This window comes from Dioscorea cayenensis, chromosome 11 (genome assembly GCF_009730915.1).
Source record: "Dioscorea cayenensis subsp. rotundata cultivar TDr96_F1 chromosome 11, TDr96_F1_v2_PseudoChromosome.rev07_lg8_w22 25.fasta, whole genome shotgun sequence".
NCBI classification, from domain to species: Eukaryota; Viridiplantae; Streptophyta; class Magnoliopsida; order Dioscoreales; family Dioscoreaceae; genus Dioscorea; species Dioscorea cayenensis.
Genome location: NC_052481.1, coordinates 16,711,660 through 16,736,827, shown reverse-complemented (window position 1 = coordinate 16,736,827; position 25,168 = coordinate 16,711,660). Strand labels below are relative to the sequence as shown.

Genomic DNA, 25,168 nt, shown 5'->3' with positions numbered 1-25,168 from the left:
ATGTGGCAAAGAATGATGTCATGACATGTGATGAAGATCAACGTGGAGATTTTATTGAGAGGGTTATGAAGATCAAGGTTGAAGGTTTTATTTAGTAGATATTCCTCTCAATACAAACCTCTCAATCAAAGTCATGTGATGATAAACTATTTTTGGGAAGTACATCAAGTCTATAGGATCTTTTCAAGAAAGGTAAGTTTTATTTTAGGTATGATTGTCTATCCTTGGTAAGATCCGGAATAACAATTTGTATCTTTGATAGAACTACTTTTTAGAAAGATCTATTGAAGAAAGAGGAATATTCTATCATTGGCAAGAATTCAAGATCATGAAGATTGTATGAAGCTATTAGAAGACACAAAGATTTAGTTTGGTGTGAAACTATTTGAAGACACAAACTAAATAAGGTAAGGACAAGCCAAGGAAATTATCAAGACCATTTTTAGCATTGCTAATTGAAGAAAGATCCAAGAGCTATCTATGAGTGGAACTATTCATGGAGACTAGTCATATGAGGAGATTGATTGAAGATTGCATAAGATATGATTAGAGATTTGGAGATCCAAGCATGGATGATTGAAAATCATGCTTGAAGATATTGAAGACTAAACTTGGATGAAGATGAGATCAAGTTTAGTAATAATATTTCTATGAGTCAAACGAAGATCATTTGGGAAGACCAAACTTGGGCCAAGTTTGGAAAGAAGATCAGGAGATCTTCAGTGGCTATCTTTGGTGAGATGGTCGCTTGTGCCTTAGTGAGCACGTCCCTCGGGAGAGGGAGACCTACTGAAGTGACCTGAGAAAGGAAGCAGCTGCAAGCAGGAGGAGCTCGGGTCGAGTCAACTACTACGAGGCAGACTGAAGGAACCGGGAGGTTGAAGGTCGCAGATTCGGGTGCATCTGGCTAGAACTCAGTCATGTTCAGTAAGGTGGCCTTGTTACAACTGGGTGTTGCAACATCTAACTTTGGAAGGTGTCCAAGTTAGGAAGCCGCGGAGAATTCTAAAAGAGGTAACTGTATGAGACGTCGGTGCGTCTATATAAGAGATCTAGCTCGAAGATTTAGGATGAGCCAAATAGGGAGAGACTCTTCGGTGAGAGTTGAGTGAGTGGCCGTCCTGCAATCTAGAGAGAATATTCTTTTTATTAAAAGAGTGAGTGAGTATTGTACTCCTTGTTCTTATACCTCTTTTAGTGGATTGTTTCTCCGGGCCTGGCCCCCCAAATGTAGGTAAGATTGTGCCGAATTGGGTTACCAATTTGCTTGTCTCTTTTCTCTTGATGCTTGATTGTGTGTGTGTTTGTTTAATCTTTGAGTGAGTTTTTGAGTGAACTTAGCACATCACACCCCACCGGAACCATCATTGACAAATAGGAGACAAGGGCCCATTAAAAAAAATCAAAAATATACATAATTAAAAAAAATCAAAAATATACATAAATGTGGAGTTAATATCTCAATAAACTTGTGGCCTCACTTTACATGAGTTTTAAGATTCGATTTCGAGTCTTTTCAATAACAAATATCATGCGTAAGAGATTTGATATCAATTGGTCAAAAGGTTGTTGACCATAGTGAAAGTTTTATTTCAAAATGAGGTTTTAGAAATATAAAATAAAATTTTAATTTTTGTTTTTTTTTATAATAGGCGAGAAACACCCCTTTTAAGGTTTAAGTCAAGGATGGGTACAGATGTGGAGCATACTCATAAGTTCAACAACATCTTACTCTCGCCTTGTGCAGGTTTTGATCTTAACACCCCTTGAAAATGAGAACTTTGCACAAATGGCTTGATACCAATAGGCCAAGGAACCGTTGTTTTTCAACTCTAATCCTGTTTTTATAAAATGCAAAGTTTTTTGCAATTATTAACTAATATCATCTTTTCCCGAGTCAAGAGGCTGATTTCGTGTGAGAAAGATTTAATGGAGTAACAATTGGGAGTATTCTTAATATGTATATATATATATATATATATATATATATATATATATATATATATATTAATCAAATACTCTTATAATCTACCCTATATAAAATGCTTTTCTTTTAATTTTAATGCTAAAATTTTAAACTATATTTATTTAGAGGAGGGAGTAAATACTTTTTCAGAAAATCTTTTCTTACGGGTTAATTTCATTGTTGTTGTATCTTACTTTCTTATCAACCATGATCTGTTGAACATATTTCTATAATTATTTATTTTATTCAAAACAATAAAAAGAAAATTATATGCTTCATATACTCCATTAATGCATCAAAATTTTAGATTTTACAGCAATCTATATATATGGGTAGGAGGAATCACATTTGCCTTTTTCTAACTATACTCTAATTATATATATATATATATATATATATATATATATATACATAGAATAAAGTTATATAGTTAGTAAACTAGTACATGAAAAAAAAAATCATGCAACAACACCTACATTTTTAAAAACTTATAATAAATGTTCTTATAAATTTAATAAATTCTACTCGATAAAAAAAGATTCTTATTTAGTTGTATATAATCAACTATATACTTGATTGAAATGAATTTATCACTAGAAAATTAAATAGGGTTATTTTTATAATAATAATAATAATAATAATAATAATAATAAATTATTAGTGCTAATTATATAAAGTCATTTATATGTTTTTTTTCATGTTGCTTTATTAAAAACTAAAATATTAGATAAATTAAATTTAAATGTAAAATTTCTACTAAATATTTTATAAGTTAAGCTTTTCTTTTCCGATAACACTTTAAGAGCTTCCCTTGTCGGTTCTTGTGAGGGCATACAAGGAAACATTTCTCATGCTGAGTTAGATGAGTCTATTTGATGGGACTTTGTTTTGGGTGCAAGGTTGGTGAGCAATCACCCACAATGAAAGATTGATAACTGCTATTGAGCATTCACAAGGTTGTTAGCTAGCTAGAGGATGGGTAGCTAGGTAGTCTTAACCATATTTCAGTTTTAATATAGTTTCCAGCTTCTTTGGTCTTTGGCTTTTCTTATTTGGGAAAGCTGTTCTGGTTGTTGCTGTTGTTGATGATGATGATGATGATGATGATGATGATGATGAACAGCATCTTGATTATCAAGGATTAATCATGTATTTAAGATAATTTAGTTTTCATCATTAATTAAATTGTTAGAATCCAATCATCAAAAGAATTTCAGCAAAATTTAGTTTTTCATGTTATAATTTAAACTTATTTTCTCCCATAGTTTATAGTTTATGTATGGTGATAAATCAGTGTAATCTATTTTTAGATATTGAATTCTAATTTAAGTGCTATTACTCCTGCACTAGATTAATTTGTACTTCATTTTTCTCCTTAATCAAAAGTCAAAAATTTGATTCATATTCTTTACTTGTCCATAATTCTTTTGAAAAACAAATTATTTTGGTTTTACTGATTCTAGCATCAAAATAACTTCTAGTTTTGTGTATATGTCTAATTTTTATTTTATTTGAAATCCTTGTTATTTAAATTTATTATTTTTAAAATCAAAATAATTAATCACATAATGCACAAAATATTGACTAACTCAAAAAATAAATAAATAAATAAGAAAAAAAAAACGTTTTCATAGTTTGAAATCAATGCATATCATTTTTCAAGAGAGACACTAGAAACAAAAAATACTCTACTACACAATATCTAATTTTTCACCCCAAGAAGGATGAAATTGTTTGTATTATTGTAAAAAAAAAATTATTACAATAAAAATAAAAATAAAATACATTTTATTTTTCTAAAATGACACTTCTTTGCAAATAAAATTTTCTTCTTTTTGTAATTTTCCTCTAATTTCTTCAATAACTTAAAATGAGTCCTTTTCAATTTATTCAGGTTATCTTTATTTTAGTTGGAATGTTCTTTGTGGGCTCCTTAAAAAAACAAAAAAAAAATCAGCCATACAAGGAGAGTGGAACCGGACATATTTAATGGCAATATACATGAGCTTTAAATGTTTAGCGAATTATTCCTTATCTTTTACAATAAATACACATCAATCTCGCTGCATTATTATTCTTTACTATCTAGACCAAATATTTTTTGAATAATACTATTACAAAGTTTCATTGGGGAAAAAATTGATGCAAATAGGAAAATTACACTGATACAAGAATATGTATGATTAGAAAAAAAAAAAAATTAGAAACGCACTGCTACTTTCGTTACTAATAAATTAACAAATTTTTTAAATTAACAATTGATTAGAAACAGAAAATATCGTAATTTTCTGAAGTAATGCAATATAGCACTACAAAACGATGAACTAGACCTTTTGAAATATACAATTCTATATCGATAAAAAAAATCAAATAAATAAATAAATAAAGTAACCAATTTATATCTCAAATGTATCTTAGCGACTATTAAAGTCTAGCAATTAAACGATTGAATAAGATAAACAACAAAAAATAAAAATAATAATAATGTTATCAAAGAAAATTTTATTTTTCAAAAATAAAGTACCATCCATCTAAAAACATATACATCACACAAATAATAATGATTATCATTATCATTTAAAAATTTCAATTTAGAAAAATAACACTACACTGAAGAAAAAGATAAAAGGGGTACAATGACCACAAGTTCTAGCACTACAAAACGATGAACTACAAAACGATGAACTAGACCCTTTGAAATATACAATTCTATATCGATAAAAAAAATCAAATAAATAAATAAATAAAGTAACCAATTTATATCTCAAATGTATCTTAGCGACTATTAAAGTCTAGCAATTAAATGATTGAATAAGATAAACAACAAAAAATAAAAATAATAATGATGTTATCAAAGAAAATTTTATTTTTCAAAAATAAAATACCATCCATCTAAAAACATATGCATCACACAAATAATAATGATTATCATTATCATTTAAAAATTTCAATTTAGAAAAACAACACAGCACTAAAGAAAAAGATAAAAGGGTACAATGACCACAAGTTCTAGCACTACAAAACGATGAACTAGACCCTTTGAAATATCCAATTCTATATCAATAAAAAAAATCAAATAAATAAATAAATAAAGTAACCAATTTATATCTCAAATATATCTTAGCGACTATTAAAGTCTAGCAATTAAACGATTGAATAAGATAAACAAAAAAAATAAAAATAATAATGATGTTATCAAAGAAAATTTTATTTTTCAAAAATAAAGTATCATCCATCTAAAAACATATACATCACACAAATAATGATTATCATTATCATTTAAAAATTTCAATTTAGAAAAACAACACTGCACTACTGAAGAAAAAGATAAAAGGGGTACAATGACCACAAGTTCTAATCACTTCACAATTTAAAGTAACACTGAGGAAGGCTACAAAAGGGCAAATAACACTGGATACACATCATTGCTACTAAACCACAGGAAATTACACTGTTGTCATTCATATCATGCAAATAAGTAGAGAACAAAAGAATATAAAATTCACATACCTAGAATAAAATCAACAATGAATAACTTGTTTGTAAAAATTATAACAAGGATACTGAAGCTCTCTTGTTCAATAAAAGGTTAAAGCCGGAATAGCAAATCTCCGTTATCACATCGACGCAATTGAAAGGTAAACAATTACAAAACCATTTTTCTAGAGCCAAACATTCTTCAGTGTTTCTCTCAGAGGCTTCATCTCTTGATGACCCTAATTGAACAACCAAACAAACAAGAAGAAAGCAGCCACTGAAAACTGATAATAATTTCTGAGGCAAGGTGTGGAACCAAGCTTACAGAAGGGGCACTACCGCAAGGAGTAAAATATCGTATTCTGAGATTCCAGGACCTGCATCACCTTGGCTTGTATACGTTATCTGTATCAACATGTCTTTTCTCTACTCCAGACGCAATATAAATGAGCCAGAGAAATCTTGACGGGAAAAAAGCTTGGGCAGTGTCAGAGGCAACTACGGCAGAAGAGGAGTGAGCTGAGTGCTGAAAAGATCGCCAAGAGCTCCACGAACGTCCATCTGAGAAAAAAAACAGTGGATAACAGAGTCAAACTTGCAAGCATAAGTACAGAGTAAGAGTCTTGTGCCGCTTCTTAACAAAGCCATAGGCATGATCATTTATATTCACCTAGTCAATTTGATCAATTGAAGTGCCGTGGTTTCATTCCCAGATAAAAATTAAACTCGTAGACATACTTAAGTTAGTATATATTTGGAATCTTGGATATGACTATATAAATGCTAGAATCTCTCATCATATTAGTTTAAGCCTTTGGACTTAATTGAACCAAGATAATATACGTTTGGTTTACATTTAACAAGGTATTCAAGTTAGGTTAATTTGTTTGTTGAGATGTGGCTATGGGGCACTAACATTAATTCAAAAAAAATATAGTATGGTATTTAATTGTCCCATATCAAATAAATTACTAAATATGAACACAAATAAACAAATCTAAGTGTCATTCTATCAGCTTAAACTTTTGGCAGTCACGTTAAGCTAATGTGTTTGTTTGCATCTGACACATACGACACTGCAAAAAGTCGCTGTACTAAATGGCAACTTGACAGGTACATGATTTTCAATAACAAACTAAACAGCTTCACTTCATTCAGATCTACGGTGGAGAAAAAAGCATCACTGGGCTGATCACCTGAGATAAAAATGATGCTAAAGAAGAAAGAATTCCGTATTGGAACTTAAATAACAAAAGCATGCTTAGATATTACTTATACTGAGAATCTTCTTCAATCAATGACATGGAGCAGATTAATGGCGCAGATTGATGGATTTTTTTGAGTTACTTTGATAACATACATTCCAGCGAAGTTTGCAAATGAGGATGAAAATTTGAGTAACAAGCATAGCTCACAATTAGCAACTACACTCTACATGACATAATTACCTGATCACAACAGACAAGCTTCGTGATCAATGGATAAAACTCCCTCATATGCTTCCTAAATATTTGACTATTCATGATGGACATTCCCTTGAGTACCTGAAAGTTGATATAAAAACTCTCAAATGCAACAGTAAAATAATAGTAGCACATACATTTGAAGTCCAGATATATGTATATATATATATATATATCTTATAAACAAGCACCATCTTTTACCATGAGTGATTTAATTTGACAAACATACAACCCATTCTTGCAAAAATGGATTAGATGAACAAGAAAAAAATCATAATACTCAGGGAACACAAAGTTAATCACACTTGTTTTGCCACTTGTGACCAATAGAACACACAAATATCACTGATTTACTGCTATATATACATATATAGATATATGTATATAAAATCTGACATATTAAAGGGAATACTATTTGACTGAAAAAGTAATTCAGAGAAATAAGCCACCAAATTTCAGGATTCCACTATAGGCCATATTGTCTCAACTGTTTGTCAAAATATACTGTTCATTATTTTGGAATAAATAACTTAGTGTAGGATTCAATTTACATTTTTATTAAATACAGAATATCCTTTCTCTTCTGGTAAGAACAATGATTTGCACCAACTCTCATTGCTAGCTAATAAATAACCCTCTGTTAAGTACTTCTATATAAATTGGGAAAAAAAGGATATCAACAAACATTAAATGATATTATTATAAACAATGAGAACAAGGATGAGAATGTCTACTGCAACAATAAACACAATGTTGATGCTATCATGTCCTGATTATTTTTCTGATCAGAAATCAACAAAGCATGTTTACCAATTAAGCCTACAGGTTAAATAAATCAAACCAGAAATGGTAAATCACAGTTGTTATGTATATGTTTTCACGTATTTTGAGACTGAACTATCTAAAATTAATTGTAATATTTAAACGATAAAAATATGATATCAAAAACTGAAACTTACAATTAGCTGCCACAACAAAAGATGTACCAATAACTACAAATATATTGTTTACCTTAATGATAACTGGAGCTCTTAAGTCAAGAACTCTATGTACATCTGCACTAGCAGCATCCCCAGTGCTAGGCTGTAGATCAGAAGCCTCTTTAAGAATCTCGCTGCAGAAAGAAACTAGCTTCTGTTCTGCTAAGCTTTTAAGCTGTTCATCATCATTAGCAGAATGACCGTAGGTGGAATTATTCTCTACTGCTTCCATTTGTTGGTCGTTTGAGACCACAGGTTCTTCAATATTTGTGGTAGATTTGTGTAAAATATCCAAATAAATGGAAGCTCCTTTAATTTCTTGACGTAGAAGATTCAAAGGAGGCCTGGGGAAAGGTAAGGTTTAGAACATAAGATCCGGATCATAACTGTTTAGCTGAATCCAAAATTTTACTCACCTATCAGTAGGTATATGGTGCATCCTTGCTCTAAGATTTGAAGATGAATTGTATGAAGCAGCAAACTCCAAAAGTGAAAGTAAGATGTCCATTATTGCAATTTTTTGAGGAGTTTTCAACCTGCTCCAGTATCTTGTCTGAAAGTCACACATATTGCATTAATTTATGACCTAGATTTAGATGTGGCTTGGTGATGTTGCACTGAACCATATAGTCATGGAGAAATATTGTGGCACTTACCTGTATGCTATCTAGCGCACCAAGCAATAGCAATTGAGTGATGCATTTACCCCTAACCGTTTCCAGTGATGGACTATTTTCATCATCATTGGGGACAGGCTCAACAGAATCAGAAATCTGCACACAATTAATTTGACAATAATATAAATATTATATCACCATCAGATGTAGCCAAAGTTCATCAGTATCAAGAGAATTTTGAAGTCAATGATGAAACCAGTCCTTCAAACTTAGTAGTAGAGGCGTGTCAAGATTGAACCAATTTTTAGGAGTTATAAACAGTTCCAAAAGGGTGACAAACACCTTCAACAAGACAAGCTCGAGCATCACAATTTCAAGCTTAAAATTCTACAGAAATCCTAGTGATACAACCAAAGCATGATGTCCTCTCCATGTTACAGAAAGAATCACATAATAATAAACAATAAAGATTGTGCATCAACAATTGCAGCAAGTGAAAGATATATATTAAGTAAAGGGTCCTTTGAAGTTTATTGTTAGCCACAGGGAATTTATTGCTCATCTAAAGCTCCCAGCTATAATTGGCATAACAATTTCTATCTCAGATAGGCTGCTTTCAGTCATTTTCCACAGCATACAAAACATGTAGCGTTTTGGCAACCTAAATACAGGACTGCCGCATAAGGTCAAAGACAAATATTAAGAATTGAGTCATTTCAGTATATTCTTGATGCTCCAAACCTTCTAGCTTTAATAGCAATTTCAATATCAACGATTGCCTCCTAAGCTTATTTTCCACATTCGGTAGAAGCCTAAATACTAAATGGCCCAAAAGGCATTTGAAGGTGGGATAGCTGAAGCTTATTTACCACAGAACCCCAAACATTAGCCTTGGCTTGCTTTAAATTTACACAGTGAATAATCAGTGTAAGGTCTCCCTCCTCAAAAAGTTTGCCATAATTATAATCTTCATATTACTGTTTTTCATTATCTTTCAGAACATGTTAGAGATTGATGAAATAGGGAACAAAGGTAACATATATGATTCATGAAGTAAACTCCATATTTGGATTCATGTCCTCAATAGATTCTGTGATGTGTTTGAAATAAATACTGAACTCATCTTATTCTGTCATGACTGAAGTGAAGGCATGCTGCGCAAGGAACAGCACAGTCAAGCACAATATAAGCCTTGCCTAGCACAGCCCAGCTACAATACTGCTGAGAAGTGCTAGACATGACTTGAAACCATCGCGGATGATGATCAAGCCAGGATAACCAGGGGCCCCAACCTGAGGGTTGTGCCCACATAAACAAGTAGGCCAGCAAACAGGCCCAGCAGCTGGGCAGATGATTGCAAAACATCTCAGAAAATATAAAAATAACAGTATGTAGATATGCTGATATCAAGTAATTGGTGAGTCTTTGTAAATATATTTTATTTTAAAAAATTATTTTCCCATTATTTGTCTCCTAAATGCACTGACCCCACATTAGCCCAACCAACCACATAACAAACTGGTAGAGTTCAAGTGCAAAACCTAGCAATTTGTTTTCAATGCTTTTAAATTAAAAATCTAAATCTAAACCGATAGCTTTGATCTAGAGTTTGGAAACAAGCATGAAACAAAAAAACAAATAATTTGTGTATGAAAACAATCTTGAAAATAAAAATCAAGTCATTTAAAAATATTCTCTCTTGTCCATCAAAGGGTCCCAAAATCACGTGCGCACAAAAGTGTGTGTCTAGTTTTTTCTATTATGTAATGTGTGCATTGGCAGTTCCCTATTATGTAACGTTGCCCAATGTAGAAGGTGTGAAAGATGTACTTTCCGCATTTACCATCGAAAGGTACGATTGTATTTGAATTTTTCCTTTCAATGAAAGAAACCAAAATGAGAAATCATTTTCATATAATTATATTACAGAAATTTATATAATAATTTGTATTTTTCAAACTCTAAAGGAATTATGAGAAATAAAGGTGTTAATTAAAAATGACTGGTTGGTCTACAGCAAGTGCCTCAAGCTGAGCAACACAGGCATTAGCATTGCCTGGGCCACCCTGTGCAGGAGCGTGTGTTGGGTCGTGCCTCTGCATCATGATATAGTTTTGCAAGAAAGATATATACCATGGTTTTGCTGTGACTAAAATGCATATTAAATAAAACTTGATGGTGAGAAGCTGAACAGAAAATACCTTCATAGGTGAAGATGGAATGAGAGTTTCTTCTCCACGGCTTTTAGACCTAGAAGTAAAGCTTCTAAGCAAAAGGTTGTCCATCATATTCCCCATAAACCGTTGGCCAAAAGATTGACTCTGTTGGTACGCAGCATTTGCAGCAGGTGTTTCTACACCACCTATATAAAGTGAAGCACACTTCATTTAGAACATGTAATACTAAAAGCTCACTTGTCTACAAACAGATATAATTATTCTTTATAAGCATCAACAGAAACCTTTGGCATAAGAAGATCAAAATGTCAACAGTGTGTTAACAGTGGCATACCTTCAGCTTCCTCAAGGTTATTCTGAAGTTTTATATCTTTATGGTTATCAACTGAGTTCACTGTGCTTGGATCCTTGCCAGATGTCCCACTGTCAAAAGTTTGTTCATTGGACAATCTTTGACCACCATTACTATCATAATGATCAACTTGAAAGGAAGAAGTATCAGCTCTAATAGTATCTGAACCCATTTTCACCAAGTTTTGGTGCTTTGAATTTTCGAATCCCAACGAATTGAGAAGTTCAAGGGGTTGAGTTGTGTATGCAGCATCTCTGGTTGAAGGGTAATTATGAGTACAAGCCTCAGAATAGAGCCAAATATATATTTTAGAAACTTCCAAATAATACCTTATGCTCCTTAGGAGAGTATCCCAGTCATTGTCACTAAATTGATGTCCGCCAACCTCTATGAGATGGACCAAAGCGCCAAGAGAGATTGAAACAACATTTTGGTCTGTCTTCTTGGCACAATCAAGAAGCAAACCAAGCAATGGTGGAAGCATGAAACAAACCTCCTGAGTAACAGTACACACAAGATTCAGTACAGCTTAGATAAGTATGTAAGCATGAAGCATACCTCATGAGTAAGAGTACACACAAAAGATACAGTGCAGCTTATGAGTATGTAACAATTTCATCTAAGAGCATGACCAAAAGACAACTGGCTAGAGTAATGGTCAGGCCAGGAATAATATGTACTGAACTTGTTCCATACTCAACAAGTTCAAATCAGCAGATAAACGAAAATTGCTTGCATAAAACAGAACTGAAAGACAACCGATACCGTGTAGAAGGTATTGAATAGATTGCAAAGCAACTGAAGAGAGTGGATGCTAGTTTCCCGAAGCCATTCATCCCCAGCAGAAGTAAAACCATCCCTTCCAGCATGTCTTACATGATCAAAAATGGGAAAAAGGACACGATGAAAAATACTTTCCCAGAAAGCTGATGAGAACTTGTGGCCTCTCTCATTCAACAAATCAAACAAAACTTCAAGAGCACAGTTCCGAACTTCTGATCTAGGATCTAAAGTCAAATCAGATAAGCCAGCCAACATTGGAAACCAGTAATGCTCAGTTACATCCATGCTAGCCTCCAAAGAAACATCGACAGGTCTCAACGCACCACCTGGTATAAGACCCTGCAAAGTTTACAAATAAAACTTGGTCATATGGGGGACATAGTCCATAAGAAGATTGTTCTTGTGACCCTGGCAACTGACCATAAAACCTACCAATGAAATTCAAACAATCAAATCCTAGGAGCATCCCCATGCAGAAAGTTATTTGAGTTTACAGTGCTCTGATACCAAATGAGATGGCAGCCTATTCAGACTTTCCTTTCTCATTCTTTCATATCCTTCATTTTGTTTTCTATAACTACAAATGCTTATTAGAAGTACAGCTTCGCCTCTAAGTTCAATTGTAAAATTAAAGACTGAGGCTAGATCATTTCAACTAAAACTTTTTCTTACCGTGCTCTTTCCATTCCATTTTCATCAAGATTGGGTTTAAGTTTCACATAGATTTGAGGTCAGGGGTAGACCTGGATACGGAATTACAAAGTCATAGAGAAGCTTACAGGATCTTTTATAGTATAGAACCTGTCACATTAGCTTTCTTTGATAGGAAGCAAAATGCTCCGATCAGCAGTTTCTGATTGTTGCTCACTCAAATAGTTCATTCAGATACCCATTTGGCCTGGCTTAAAAGCTGCATTTGTGTACAATAGGCTAAACAAACAAGCATGACCATTAAGATGAGGCCAAACACGTTCCATGGTATGCGTTTAGATATTGCTCACTAAGGCCCACGTCCATTCTATTGCTACGTGATTAGACATCAAAAGCATAATATCAAATTGCCGGAAGCTTTACAAAAATGTATTCCAATATGAAGAAACAAGAATCACAATTGAAACCACCTTCTTTCATCAAAACAAAGAAACAAGAATCACATTTAAAACCACTTTCTTTTATCATTAAGGTCATTCACAGTCATCAATTAATTGTTGCTCCAATGACTGGTCGATTCAGGTCCATCAATGTAGATTAACAAAAAAAGGTAAACAGTCGGTTGTGAACATCCAGGATCAAAGTTACCCACCTGATTAAGGGTACTTACAGACTTACTCTTGTTTGACTTAACAGAAATACCAATGAACCTTGGCCAATCTACATCAAATTTCATATTCAAATAGAACCCTTCCTGGTCAGGAAAGGTTGGCAATAAGCAAGAGTCATTCATAGGGCAACGACACACAGGAGCTACATTCTAGTCAGCTATGGTAAACTTCATTGGCCTGTACTCAGCTGTGGTTAAACAAGTTTTTTCATTTAGGTACACCAATGCTAGATAGTATTACATTCTGTTGAGTCTGACATTACTTTGCCTGGTTACTGTTAGAACTCTCTACCCAAAGAATCCACCAATAAACCACAATACTAACACTTAATGATAGTTACTATTTTAACTTGAAAAGACTGAAGATAAATTTAGAAAATAAGAGAAATGGAACCAGAAGATCAACCTCTGCAAGACGGTCTTCACATATACGGAGAAGAGCAATAGCCTTTAAACTAATTCTGGGAGAGCTTTTGTTATTGGCAAAACCAATGAGACAGTTCACACAATCCATAAAACAATCACCAACAACTTGATCAAAGTGCTCCAAGATAACTGCAATAGCACCAAACTAAATCAGCATATAGGTTGATAAGTGTGAAAGGAAAGAAAAAAGTAAACGAAGCCCAAGATGGTCAAGTAAAGATGAGCAGTAACTTCTTCAAGATAATGACACAGTTCCCACCTTGCTCTACATTTTCAAACGCACTCTCAACAATTGATTCCAACTCATCATCAGCAGCTGCAGTAAAAATCATAAAGACACTCCGCCAACCTGATTTAATGCTACCAACCTTTGATTTTATCATCTGAAATTGTAGCAATAGCAACAAATTTCTAGGTGAATTCAAAATGAGGACTGAGGCTAAAATAGAGGCACAAATCTGACTTGGCGATGACTATAAAACAAAATTCTAGTCAGACATACCTGAACAATACAGTCAACAATAAGACCGCGAATGGTCTCACTGCGACTATTTCGCATAAGTATGACAAAAGGTTTTAAAATATCATTCTGGAAGGTGAAGTTTGTGAGCTCAGCACGCTCCAGATACTTCATGCCAAGTTGCCTCAGTGAGTCAATTGCATACATGGCAATTTTTTCCTCATGGTGGCTACCAGCTGCAATGAAATGTTGGGCTAAGACAGACCATATTCTAGCCCACACCTAACAGATCAAAAAGATATTTAGGTTAAGCATGTGAGTTATGGAAGATTGTAGAATAAGTTTAATAAAAAAAGCCCGTAAGCTATATTTGTCCATAATGCCAAATCTTTGTTCCACTATCCACCAAAATGACTGCTGGTCTTGGCAGTGAGCATTCAAATAAAAGGATGCACGATATTTTCAACAAGAGTGAAATCATCATAATGACATTTCATGCCCACTGCAGTGCTTGATATTGATTACGTGCTCGTTCAGGGATCAGAATTAGAATCACTGGAAAACATGGAGACACGTTTACCTCACTATCTGAATCTTCTACCATGTAACAGCATACAAACATGTCCTATATGGCTAGCGCCATCAAGTAATGCAATTTACATTCAATCGCATATACAGCAGCCCTTAAACTAGCAGGCACATATATTGCATGCTGTAACTACAGGTACACATGGAGTTTAGAAATAAATAAACATATGCAAATGAGAAGCTTGAGGGAACAAAATTACCAGGCGTATACGAGCCATGTTATAGTAGCTAATCTCAACCAGTTTCTGTAAGCTGAAGACCCGAGCTGGAGTTTGTTTCAGTTCCTCAGCAGAAACACCACATAAAGCAGTGAAAAATTCTACGACAGAATCACTAGGCAATTTCACACTATTCACAAAAACTTGTTCAGCAGGTTTGCCAGCTAGTTCTCTGAGAGATTGTAGAACTGAATCCCGAGAAATTTGATTAGACCCCTGCATCACAGTTGCTGCAATTGTTGGACTGGAAGTAATATATTCGAGCCTTGAAACACATTCCAAAATGGCATTCCAAGTGTCTTGTAAGCAATCTATCTCCATGTCACATAGAGCAAGCAAAGTACGCAATGCCTCCACATTTTTACTGCGCATATCCTTTGGAGCATGAAGGAATGTAAATCTGCACTTGAAATGTCAGTTGTTGAATATTCTTTGAATATCATCTTCTTGCTAGCATTAAAAACAAAATGGTTCAAAATATTCATCAAACTAACAAGGAACAAGCCATAAGTGCAGAATGCATGAAAAAAATTCATGCCACCTAACTAAACTTATACCTTACTAATGATGTCAAAAATGCATAACGCATTGTGTCCATCCCTAGAACACGAGTAATATGAATACCAGCTTTGAAACCCTCCATACAAAGAACAACCCTTGCCTTGTTATCTCCTTCCTCCATGGTAACAGAAAATGCTGCGAGCAAAGGCCAACCTACAGCTTCAAGCATTGGCCTAACAAGTTCAACCTGCTGGGCAGTATGGAAAATACCCCTTTTTGTCCCTTGATTTTTGAAAAGAGCCTGTGTTTGCTTAACAATCTGTTCACTCTCTGTCTTAGTATCAGTCGCTGATTTCCTTTTAGGAAGTGCCAGATTAAGAATACTGACAAGGCGGCCTCCCTCCTCTGTTTCTGGCCTTTGCTTGCTGTTTCCCAGTCCAGATATATCATTCTTCATTTTTATCTCTTCCAGAACTATAGAATCATATATCTCCTCAAGGAGTTCCTTGGGGGCACATTCTTCTGCATCACTTACAGAGTTCATACGTACAAAATCAGCCTTGGTCATTTTAGGCCACACCATTGGATTATGTGCATCAGTATTCAACATGATAACGGCATAAGCAAGAACATATGCAATATCAGCATTCTTGAAAAGTCCAGGATTGTCAGCACAGTAACTGCAAAATTTCACGAGCCAGAAAATCATTCACCATAAAAGCTCGATATTAATGAAAAGCGATATGAATGTCAATATAGCAAAAGTAATTACCGCTCAGCAAACTTCTCCATGATCCTATCAATCTTCTGGGCTTCCCCAGGAAGTCGAAAACCCTTGAGAAACTCACGAATCGCAGTATCAAACTTTAACCCTGTAAATTTCATGGAATCGACATAAGCATGCATGACAGCAAGCGGAAACTCCTCATGCTGACCCAGATATTCCCCAATCATGGCCTGCAAATTCAAGAGGTCAGAGACAACTATATGTTGAAAACAAAAAATTACCAAAAATAACAGGTAGCACCTTATCTAGGCTAGGAGTATTCTTCAAGAATTGTGCCACTGAAGAAGCTGAGTTTTCAACCAATTTATTAGACAACAAACATTCTATTCCCTTCACTGGCTTTCTGTTGAACTGGTGAAAACATAAAATCGGCCATCATGCTCACCAACAGTCAAGAAAATATCACTTGCAATACTAGAAAAACAACAAAGTGTAATATATAGTTACGGAAATTAGCCTCAGGCACTTGGTTACCTCAGACATTGCAGCTTCCATTGTAGATTTATGAGCTTTAGCCTTCTGGAACTGATTAGGTCCATCTTCCCTGTTTTTCAATTCATCAGATTCCTGAGCGAACGCTTTCTCTGCAGGAGACTTGGTAATGTTGCCATGCTTTTTAGATTCTCCTCTTAGCTTCTCCCAGTCAACAAGTGACTTGAGCACATTGACCAGGCACTGAAGAACAGAACAGGTGACAGAAGAATTGGGGTTTATAAATAGGAAACAAGTTGCTTCAAATAAAGAATAAGAGGAATAAGATATGAAAAACAAGAAATTGTAAAGAAAAAAAGGTACCTGAAGGGATGAACCTTTAATAGAGGCAGTTTGAGAAGCAGTAACAGAGTTAGGATCTGCACTTAACGTCCCTTGTGCTATTCTTGACAAACCATTAACCTTATTAGACCAGCAGATTAAAAAAGAGTTTGTCAGAGGGAAGTCCTATTCAGATGAGAAACCTTAATGCACCATCATCAGAAACAGTTTACAAGATTTACCATGCGTTCAAAGAGGTTTGGTGCATCAATATCACAATCATAGTTGACAAATATATCTGCAAGCATTTGTGGATCCTTACACACTTTCTCAAGCATCCTGCAAGACAATCACAGGAAGAGTTCACATACATGAATACCCATAGCCAGCAGATTGAAGGAATTGCAATCGATCAGAACAGATATGCACACATGTCCACGTAAAGCATAAGAATGTAAATCAGCAAGAATGATATGTTCTTTTGAAGAAAGGAACAAAAGATGAAATAACATATTACCGAAGAACACTTGTCCTTTGGCTAAGACTGCTATCAGACCCATCCAAGGATCTTAAGATTATTATAGGGAAGAAAATGCCAATTTCACCCTGTAAACGGATTTAGAAGCAGAGGGTTAGTGTATGTAAAGAAACAAATAAAAATCAAAGTCCACCATTTATACGTGTGATGAGTGGATGCTACCAGCTTACAGAAGTACCTTAAGGCTTTCCCTAAATCGAAGTAATAGTACAGTGAAAATTCCAGTTGCATGCTGTCAAACAAGAGAAGGTCTTAGTATACCAAAATCTGTCAACATAGCAGAAGCTCTAATTGCAAATTCAAGGTAGAGAAATCATGATATTTCAAGTCACATTTATAAGATGCATCTATATGAAATTAAACACATTAAAAAAGTAAAGAGTATAAGAAAACCAGAAAATGGAACAGATCAGTTACCTGGAAAACAACAGGGGAGGAAGACACAGAAGCTCGCAATAAAGCATAAGAAAGATATGCTTTAACAGAATCGATGAAGTGAAAATTCTTGGTAAATGATTGGCTCACTCCCTCCAACAAACCCTTTAATTGAAAATTGGAATATAAGAAAGGGAACCAAAATTTAGCACCCAACAAAATAAGCTATTCTTTCACAAGTAAATATGGGTAACAATTTGAATTCTAACAAGTAATTTCCTGCGTATGTATTCTTTGCCATCATAACCCTTGATCATATAGTAAATGTGTCAAGAAAAGCATAACGACAAAATAACAACAAGAATAAGATTTAACCTGCAAAAGCTCAAGAGACAAAAGCCTTGTCTTTGTAGTAACCTCATCACTTTCTTCCTTCATTCCCATCTTTATACAAACATTCATAAGAAAATTTTAGTGAACTGCAAAAAGATGTATACAATATAGCAGAAAATATGAAGCAAAGATGAGAAGGGACCTTGCAAAGGGTGCGAAAAAGCAATAAAGCATCTCGATGACCAATGTTCATGCTCTCAAGATCAATCCCTCTAAGATGGAAAAAAGATGATATTTTGTTATAACTCTCTCTAACTCCCAGGATATAAAAAAAAAAAAAAAATTGATACAAACGAACATATGAACAGTGGTATATATTCCCTACCGTGCAATTTTCACCCCATTTTCAAGATGCACAGCCTTGTCAAGGACAGCCTCTAAACCCTGAAAAGCTCAAGTCTTGTTACTACAAATAATGAATAGCATGGAAACTTGATTCATAGGCAACCTAAACACTCAGGTACTAACAACTTCAGATCCTCTCATACAAGGATTTGAATGAGATCACCTTGATGTCAGCACCACCAGCTAAGTTCTGAAGTTCCTCAACAGATGCAGGTGTGCCTTTCTCACGGTTCATGGATAATGCATCTCCTAGAGTGATATTCTTTTCTTCTTGTTCATCCACAGATATCTCTCCATTATTTGATTGTATGGAGCTAGCAGAAGCAGGTTCACTGTGACCAGGACCGCTAGAAGATAATATGGGAACCTGAGTACAGTTAAAACATAACAAAAATGATTTAAAATTTGAAATTACCAACTCCAGTCAAATCTTGTTTCTCACATGACTCTCAAAGAAAACATGGCAAAATGCATACATGAGCACACCTGGTCAGATTCCATTCTCCTGAACACTATGCTGATCATTTGGGTCAACATTGCCTTTGAGGTTGCCTGATTTATAGGACTCTTGCTAATCCCGTTTAAACATTGAAAGCATTAAATTCAATTCCACACATAAAAAGATCTACTAAGAGAAGCTAAAGATTTCAGTACCTGTTAAGAGCAATGTTATAGCAGATTCTAATCACCCCAAGTAAAGGCTCCCCATGAACTGAAATGAAAGAGCAATCTCTTAGCAAAAAAACCCAAGTGGAGAGAGCAAACAAAATATTGCATTTAAATTATTTTAAATATTTCACAACTTTATTTGATGAATAAACTAAACATTTGGTGCCCAAAACAACCTGCTAATACCCATAAAAAATTGCATTAATCCACACCAGATACATGAGGCATATATCTAAGCATAAGCATGCATATATGCATTTATTCATAAATAAGTGCCTAAACATGCACAAACATGTAAATGCATCCATCTGACAGATATTTAGAAGTTCTTCAAATTGGATCCCACAACTTGTCAGCAAGTGGCAAGACTCATCAAAATTTCTTCAATGAAATAGATGTATGTACTTTATAATAATATATAAAAATTTGCAATGACATTTTATTCTTTCACAGCTTAGTATGCAAACCCTAACCCAAATTTATAGGATTGGCCCTCAATGAGTTCTGTTTGGCACGCACCTTATTTACTAGATCAATATTGTGGAAAAAGATAGGCTGATCTGAGAGAAAAGACAAAGAAATTCCAATTTATACTAATGCCAAGTGCATAGAAGATGGCAAGTCAGCAACACTCAACCAGAAATGGTTCTCAGCTTTAAGCCTGATGAATCTGAAGAATCTAATCATCAAATAGTTCAAACATAACTGACTAGAAAAGCATTATGTTTGGTTGGGAGATGAAGGTTTGGGTTTGATGGAGTATTTTTTGAAATTATTTGAATAACTTTTATCTGGATTTGGCTGTTCTTTGACTTAATTTGTATTAACAAAAATAAACATGTTAAGATTAAAAAAATTACTTTTCTAATTAACTATAGGTGTTTATCAATATTAATTTTTTAAAATTAATTATTAAATACATTTATTTAAATGATTGACTATTTTAAAAATAGTTTGGTGGGATGATCTTGGGGTGTTTTGTTACACCCCTAATTCTAGTGATTTCTTATTTCCAGTGGTTTGCTGCCTCTGTACAATATTTCTTATAAAATTCATACAAGTGATGAAAAGATCATAAACTAAAGATGAAAGTGGATTGCCAGTCAAAACTAAATTGAGATCATATTTCCGTTAATGAAGTACACGCTATATACTGGCAATCCTTGATTTGAAGTATCAGCATAGAATTGCTTTAATTATTAAATTCAAACCATATGCGTGCAAGTTGATCCAATCTTGCATAGAATGATCTTATAAAAATAAAATCAGTCAGTACATGAAATTAGCAATTTCTTAGAAAAATGTTCTTAGACAGCAGTTTTTGGTTGGGGCTTAAAGCTAGCAATGTAGCTCTCAAGCCAGCATTCATTTTTATAGAGGACCTTTGATATTAAGGGTGCAGTTCAAAAGATCCACTAAACATCTGCAGAAAGTTATTGGAAACAGTAACAGCAACGAGCATTGGCTTCCAGATGCATCATTAAGAATCATTTTTGATAGACTAACTAATTGTCCCATGCCGATTTAGTAAACATGTAGATAAGAATATACGCTTGGGTTTCTTGTTCCATAAGTTTAAGCTTTTACATTGAATCAAGTGCGGATAATATGTTTAGTTTAGTTTGCGCCTAACATGGTATTGTAACTTGACTAATTGTTGTTTACAACATGGCTAGCTAAAATAGAATAGCACGTGCCTGGGTGGACAAATTAGAGAAATAAATGGTTCCACACGATTAAATTAGTAAAATATAGATAAGAATATATAATAAGCCTCTCCTCCTAGTGGCATGAGCTTTTAAGTTAAATCAAGTTCAAGCACTCTGAGTTTGGTTTACATCTAACAATTGCAAGGTTTTATATTCATTGTATTGATGCCTACAAAATTATAAAGGAATGCATAAGCGAATTATTCTCTTACATAACTAACCATGCCTAACAAGCAGCATATTAGAACAAGATAAAGGATATTGGGGCACATACAAAAGTTTGCACAAAGGAATGCTAAAAGAATGATGCAGTGAGAATGCGGATAAGTTAACTGGAATTAATCATATTGGTTAAAATATAAGGCCTGCTTCGTGAAGTGGATAGGATAAGAGCGGGTACGATATAAAGACCGGATAGAAGTAGAAAAGAACATGGGCATGATAAGCTCATATCCTATCTTGTCTTTGATGCGCACCAAATAAGCTATTGTATAGCATTTTATTATCCTACTTTACATTTGAAGTGGACCAAATAATGGTAGAATATGATATGAATTTTATGTAAATAAACAAATTATCCTTGTTGGTATAGTTATAATTTTTTAAAAAAATAGACTTTTTTGGACCAATCTAGTTATTAACAAACTTCTTGTCACAAGTCTCGGATGCGACGATTAGAAAAAGAAAGGATATAGTGAAACCCTAGATGGGGAAGATAAACTAAGTAAAAGGACAAAAAAAATTTATTTTTTATCCTATCCTAACTATTTCTATTCTAACCCTCTACATAAGATTAGTTATCAGTCTATCAGATGGTGGGTAGAACAAAGTGAGTCAGTAGGATAAGGCTATTATATCCTATTGGCTCACCAAACAAAAAATAATTGCAGGATATAGTAGTTTAATCTATCCTATCTTATCCACCTAATAAAACACCATAGTCTGCCCATATCATTGACAAACAAGGTCAAAGGATGTGCATTGCAAACAAAATTTTTTAAAAGCTAAAACTTTCAAACAGTCAGAAATGATAAAAAAAAAAAAGACCGGTAAGAACTGAAGAAATTTCAAGTCTTGATAGTTCAATAAATATATGCATTATATACTTTAACTAAAAAAGCAAGCTCTAGAGATGATGTACATAAAAAACAGTAACAGAACACAGCACATGCTATTTAATTTTTAAACTATATCAAACATCTCATGCAAGAAAATATCTAGAATTGTACCTCTGAATTTCATTGATGCTACAGCAGTAAGAAGCACTTTCAAGACTTGCAAAATGGTACTACAAGTTAGAATGTAATGGTAGAAAATCAGTCCACAGTTATAAGGTAATAATAGCAAATAACATCTGACTTAAAAACTTACCTATCAGACGAAAGATTGTCAACACTACCACAAACCATGCTGAGAATGTCTGTAAATAATGGAGAGTTTTTACCACCTTCTAATCCAGGATCACCTTCTAAATGATCATATGCGATGAGTTTCTGGCAATTAAAGCATTTGAATTAGTATGACATTATGCGCAGAATTATTTTCATCAACTGAAGTAAATGAGATCAAATAAATCACTAACAAAAACAAACAAGTTTCTATAATCAGCAGAAGTTTTGAGTACATTTGATATGATAGACAAAACCGGCTATTGAGCAAAGCTTGTTTAATACTTCTTGGTTCAGACAATAACCACAACACTTTAAAATGACCAGTTTGTTGGCTATTTTCAGTTGTCAGCCTTAGACTGACTATCTCATTCATAAAACATTAAGGACATCAAATTTTCAACAGAAAAGATCAATATCATGATGATGGCAATGTTCACCAGTTATATATCCTTCTTCTGTGCCAAAAACATAAATAGTACAGGCCTTAAAAAAGAAAATGAGTAACTAATTTCAATCGATATCCAAGGAATGGAACAATGATCCATATAGTGAAGCAGTGACAAAATTGTGTCTCTTCTGGTAGACATGAAATGATTAGCTTAACTTTTACCATGAAGAAAAGATTTGTGCCATTAAATCGCAAAGTAGAGTATCTTTAAGAAAACTCAAGTAAATTCTTCTCAAGAAACCAGTTCAAATGTGGGAAGAAAATAACTCAGAGAGGAAGCACTAGCAAAGGCAATAACAAATCTCTTGCGGTGATGGAAAATAAAGATTAATAGTAGTAATATATCTAATGATTCAGAAAAGAGGATGAGGATAATGCCATTACTACCATAATGAAATCCAATTGACTTATTATGAAATATATAAAAAGAGTGGGTATATCTCAACATAGAGTCAGTAAGTCTTATACTGGAATAATCACAAAAGGCTACAGGGAAGTTCATACTAATTGTTCAAACAAAGTTAGGCTACTGTCTTCTACCACGTGGATATTAATCATGTCTCATAAGTTCCTAAAAGGCAAAAACTAAGGTAGATGATCATATAATAAATTCAAGATCTCTAATTATATGTCCTATCTACACCCATCCAAATTTTATGAGAGGTTGGCTTTTTACAGCAACAGAACCAGATTTTCCTCATCTCTCAAGCAGGAAGTTCATAAGATACTGTAGAATTTATGAAGATGCAGAAATCCAGCCAGTGATATGCATCATGATTATTCATAATTAACAAATATCAAAAAATTAACTGACGTAAGGCTTAAATACATACATGAAGACAGTCCAGAGCAGGCTCCACAAGTTTTATATTCTTTGACTCAAAAGCAAGTCTTAGAGGTTGTAGCACAAGTTCAGCTTGACTCGCTTCTAAGGTGTGCCCAGCAGAAGCTAAAGCAGTTGTAATAGGTTCTCTAATCTCCTGAGTTTCTGTGAGAGTTTCAATCTCTCCAGTTGCTGAAATAGACTGCTCATCAGATGCATCATTTTTCTCTTTCTCTGCTTCTCTTCTTTCAGTGCTGCTCGATTGGTAATGCAAATGATTCATTAATTATCAGGAAAGCTTTTCTGGAATAGCAACAAGATCTAGAAGAATATCATCTAGAGAGGAGACTACTACAGCTAGGTAGTGCAACCTACTTGTGAAATAAACTAATGAGTGAAGAAAATTAGCAAAAGAACTAGGTTATGTTTTCTTCTAAAGAACAGAATCACAATGAAATGCAGAAACAACCTCTTATCTTCAGTTACCGCTTGATTTGCATTGCTTAAATTGGACTCTTGCCTGATCTCCTTGGCACTATCTGCAGTACAAAAAAAAATGAAAATGGAGGCAATAACCATTCAAGGAGACAATTCATACTACCATACATTACACAGGCATTCATTCAATTAACTCCAATAAGATGGGAAGATTATGAAGTTTGAGACCAATTACCCACTGTCAGAACTAGCTACATATGCTAATTACAAATTATGCTCAAAATGCCTCATTTAACCACTGTGATGGACAAAAATAACCTAAATTCTCAAAATGCTTGAAGACAGGAGGAATGAACAGCAGCATTAAATTAAATTAAAAAATTGAGTACATTTTCTCAGCAACACACATTCAACATTGACGAACTGATCAATACTAGATCAAAAAAAACGACGAAATCAACAGAACCGGAGACATCAAAAAGCAACCGAACAATAAAAACCGAAACTTGAAGAGGAATACAGACCAAGGTACGTCTGAATAGCCTTCTGAAGCGTGCCATACTTCTTTCCGGAGCACTCCTTGAGCATCGACTCAAAGGAGCGGGTCACAAAACCCCCGGCAGCGCCCGCCATGGCGAGATCTTCACGAGATCTATCACTACCTCTACTCCAAAGCAAACAATTCGAATAAGATTCGAGATCGAAAACAGGAGATCAAGAAAGGAAAATTGGGAGATCTGAGAAGGATAAGCGATCAGGAAATCCGTGATCTGGCGGCAAGGAATGGGGGGAGAGATCGCAGACCTGGGGTTCCCAGCGAGGAATGGGAACTAGTGGAAGAGAGCTCGAGGGGGCCGAATGAAGGATGCGACGAAGAAGAAGCGAAGGCTGCCGGTGGACCGGCTCCTCGAAATGTGAAACAAAAACTAGCTCTTTGCTTGATCTGAAAATAACGCCCACCTCGGTCACAGACTTGATGGGGCTCGGATCCAGATCCCTGGATTCCACTTGGAGGGGTTTATTTGCAAAAAAACACCTTGAAATCACCACTTTTGCATTCCAAATCCCTGATTTGCCTCTGCGCAGTTGTAGTTGTAGTTGAATTTGATTTTTTTTTTTTTATAAAATTTGACAAATGCGGAGTAAGTTCAACAAGCATCTGTACCCTCA

General features: G+C 34.3%; 1 protein-coding gene across 1 annotated transcript; it reads right to left on the bottom strand.

Annotated features, from left to right (window-relative positions):
- Nucleotides 1–5,395: 5,395 nt before the first annotated feature.
- On the bottom strand, nucleotides 5,396–24,965 carry LOC120272528 (brefeldin A-inhibited guanine nucleotide-exchange protein 5). The gene is made up of 34 exons (XM_039279366.1): nucleotides 24,803–24,965; nucleotides 24,523–24,662; nucleotides 24,030–24,099; nucleotides 23,571–23,814; nucleotides 22,270–22,391; nucleotides 22,128–22,186; nucleotides 19,175–19,232; nucleotides 19,007–19,091; nucleotides 18,684–18,887; nucleotides 18,501–18,559; nucleotides 18,318–18,387; nucleotides 18,158–18,226; nucleotides 17,825–17,947; nucleotides 17,586–17,639; nucleotides 17,387–17,475; nucleotides 17,112–17,208; nucleotides 16,912–17,010; nucleotides 16,591–16,791; nucleotides 16,357–16,467; nucleotides 16,102–16,286; nucleotides 15,386–16,009; nucleotides 14,811–15,228; nucleotides 14,065–14,304; nucleotides 13,822–13,945; nucleotides 13,543–13,691; nucleotides 11,798–12,154; nucleotides 11,362–11,528; nucleotides 11,015–11,286; nucleotides 10,705–10,865; nucleotides 8,543–8,659; nucleotides 8,303–8,439; nucleotides 7,918–8,230; nucleotides 6,892–6,987; nucleotides 5,396–6,004 (listed from the first exon to the last, which is right to left on the bottom strand). Exons 2-34 carry the CDS (start codon nucleotides 24,629–24,631, stop codon nucleotides 5,942–5,944), a joined length of 5,346 nt encoding a protein of 1,781 aa, XP_039135300.1. The 5' UTR covers nucleotides 24,632–24,662; nucleotides 24,803–24,965; the 3' UTR covers nucleotides 5,396–5,941.
- Between the last annotated feature and the right edge of the window lie 203 nt (nucleotides 24,966–25,168).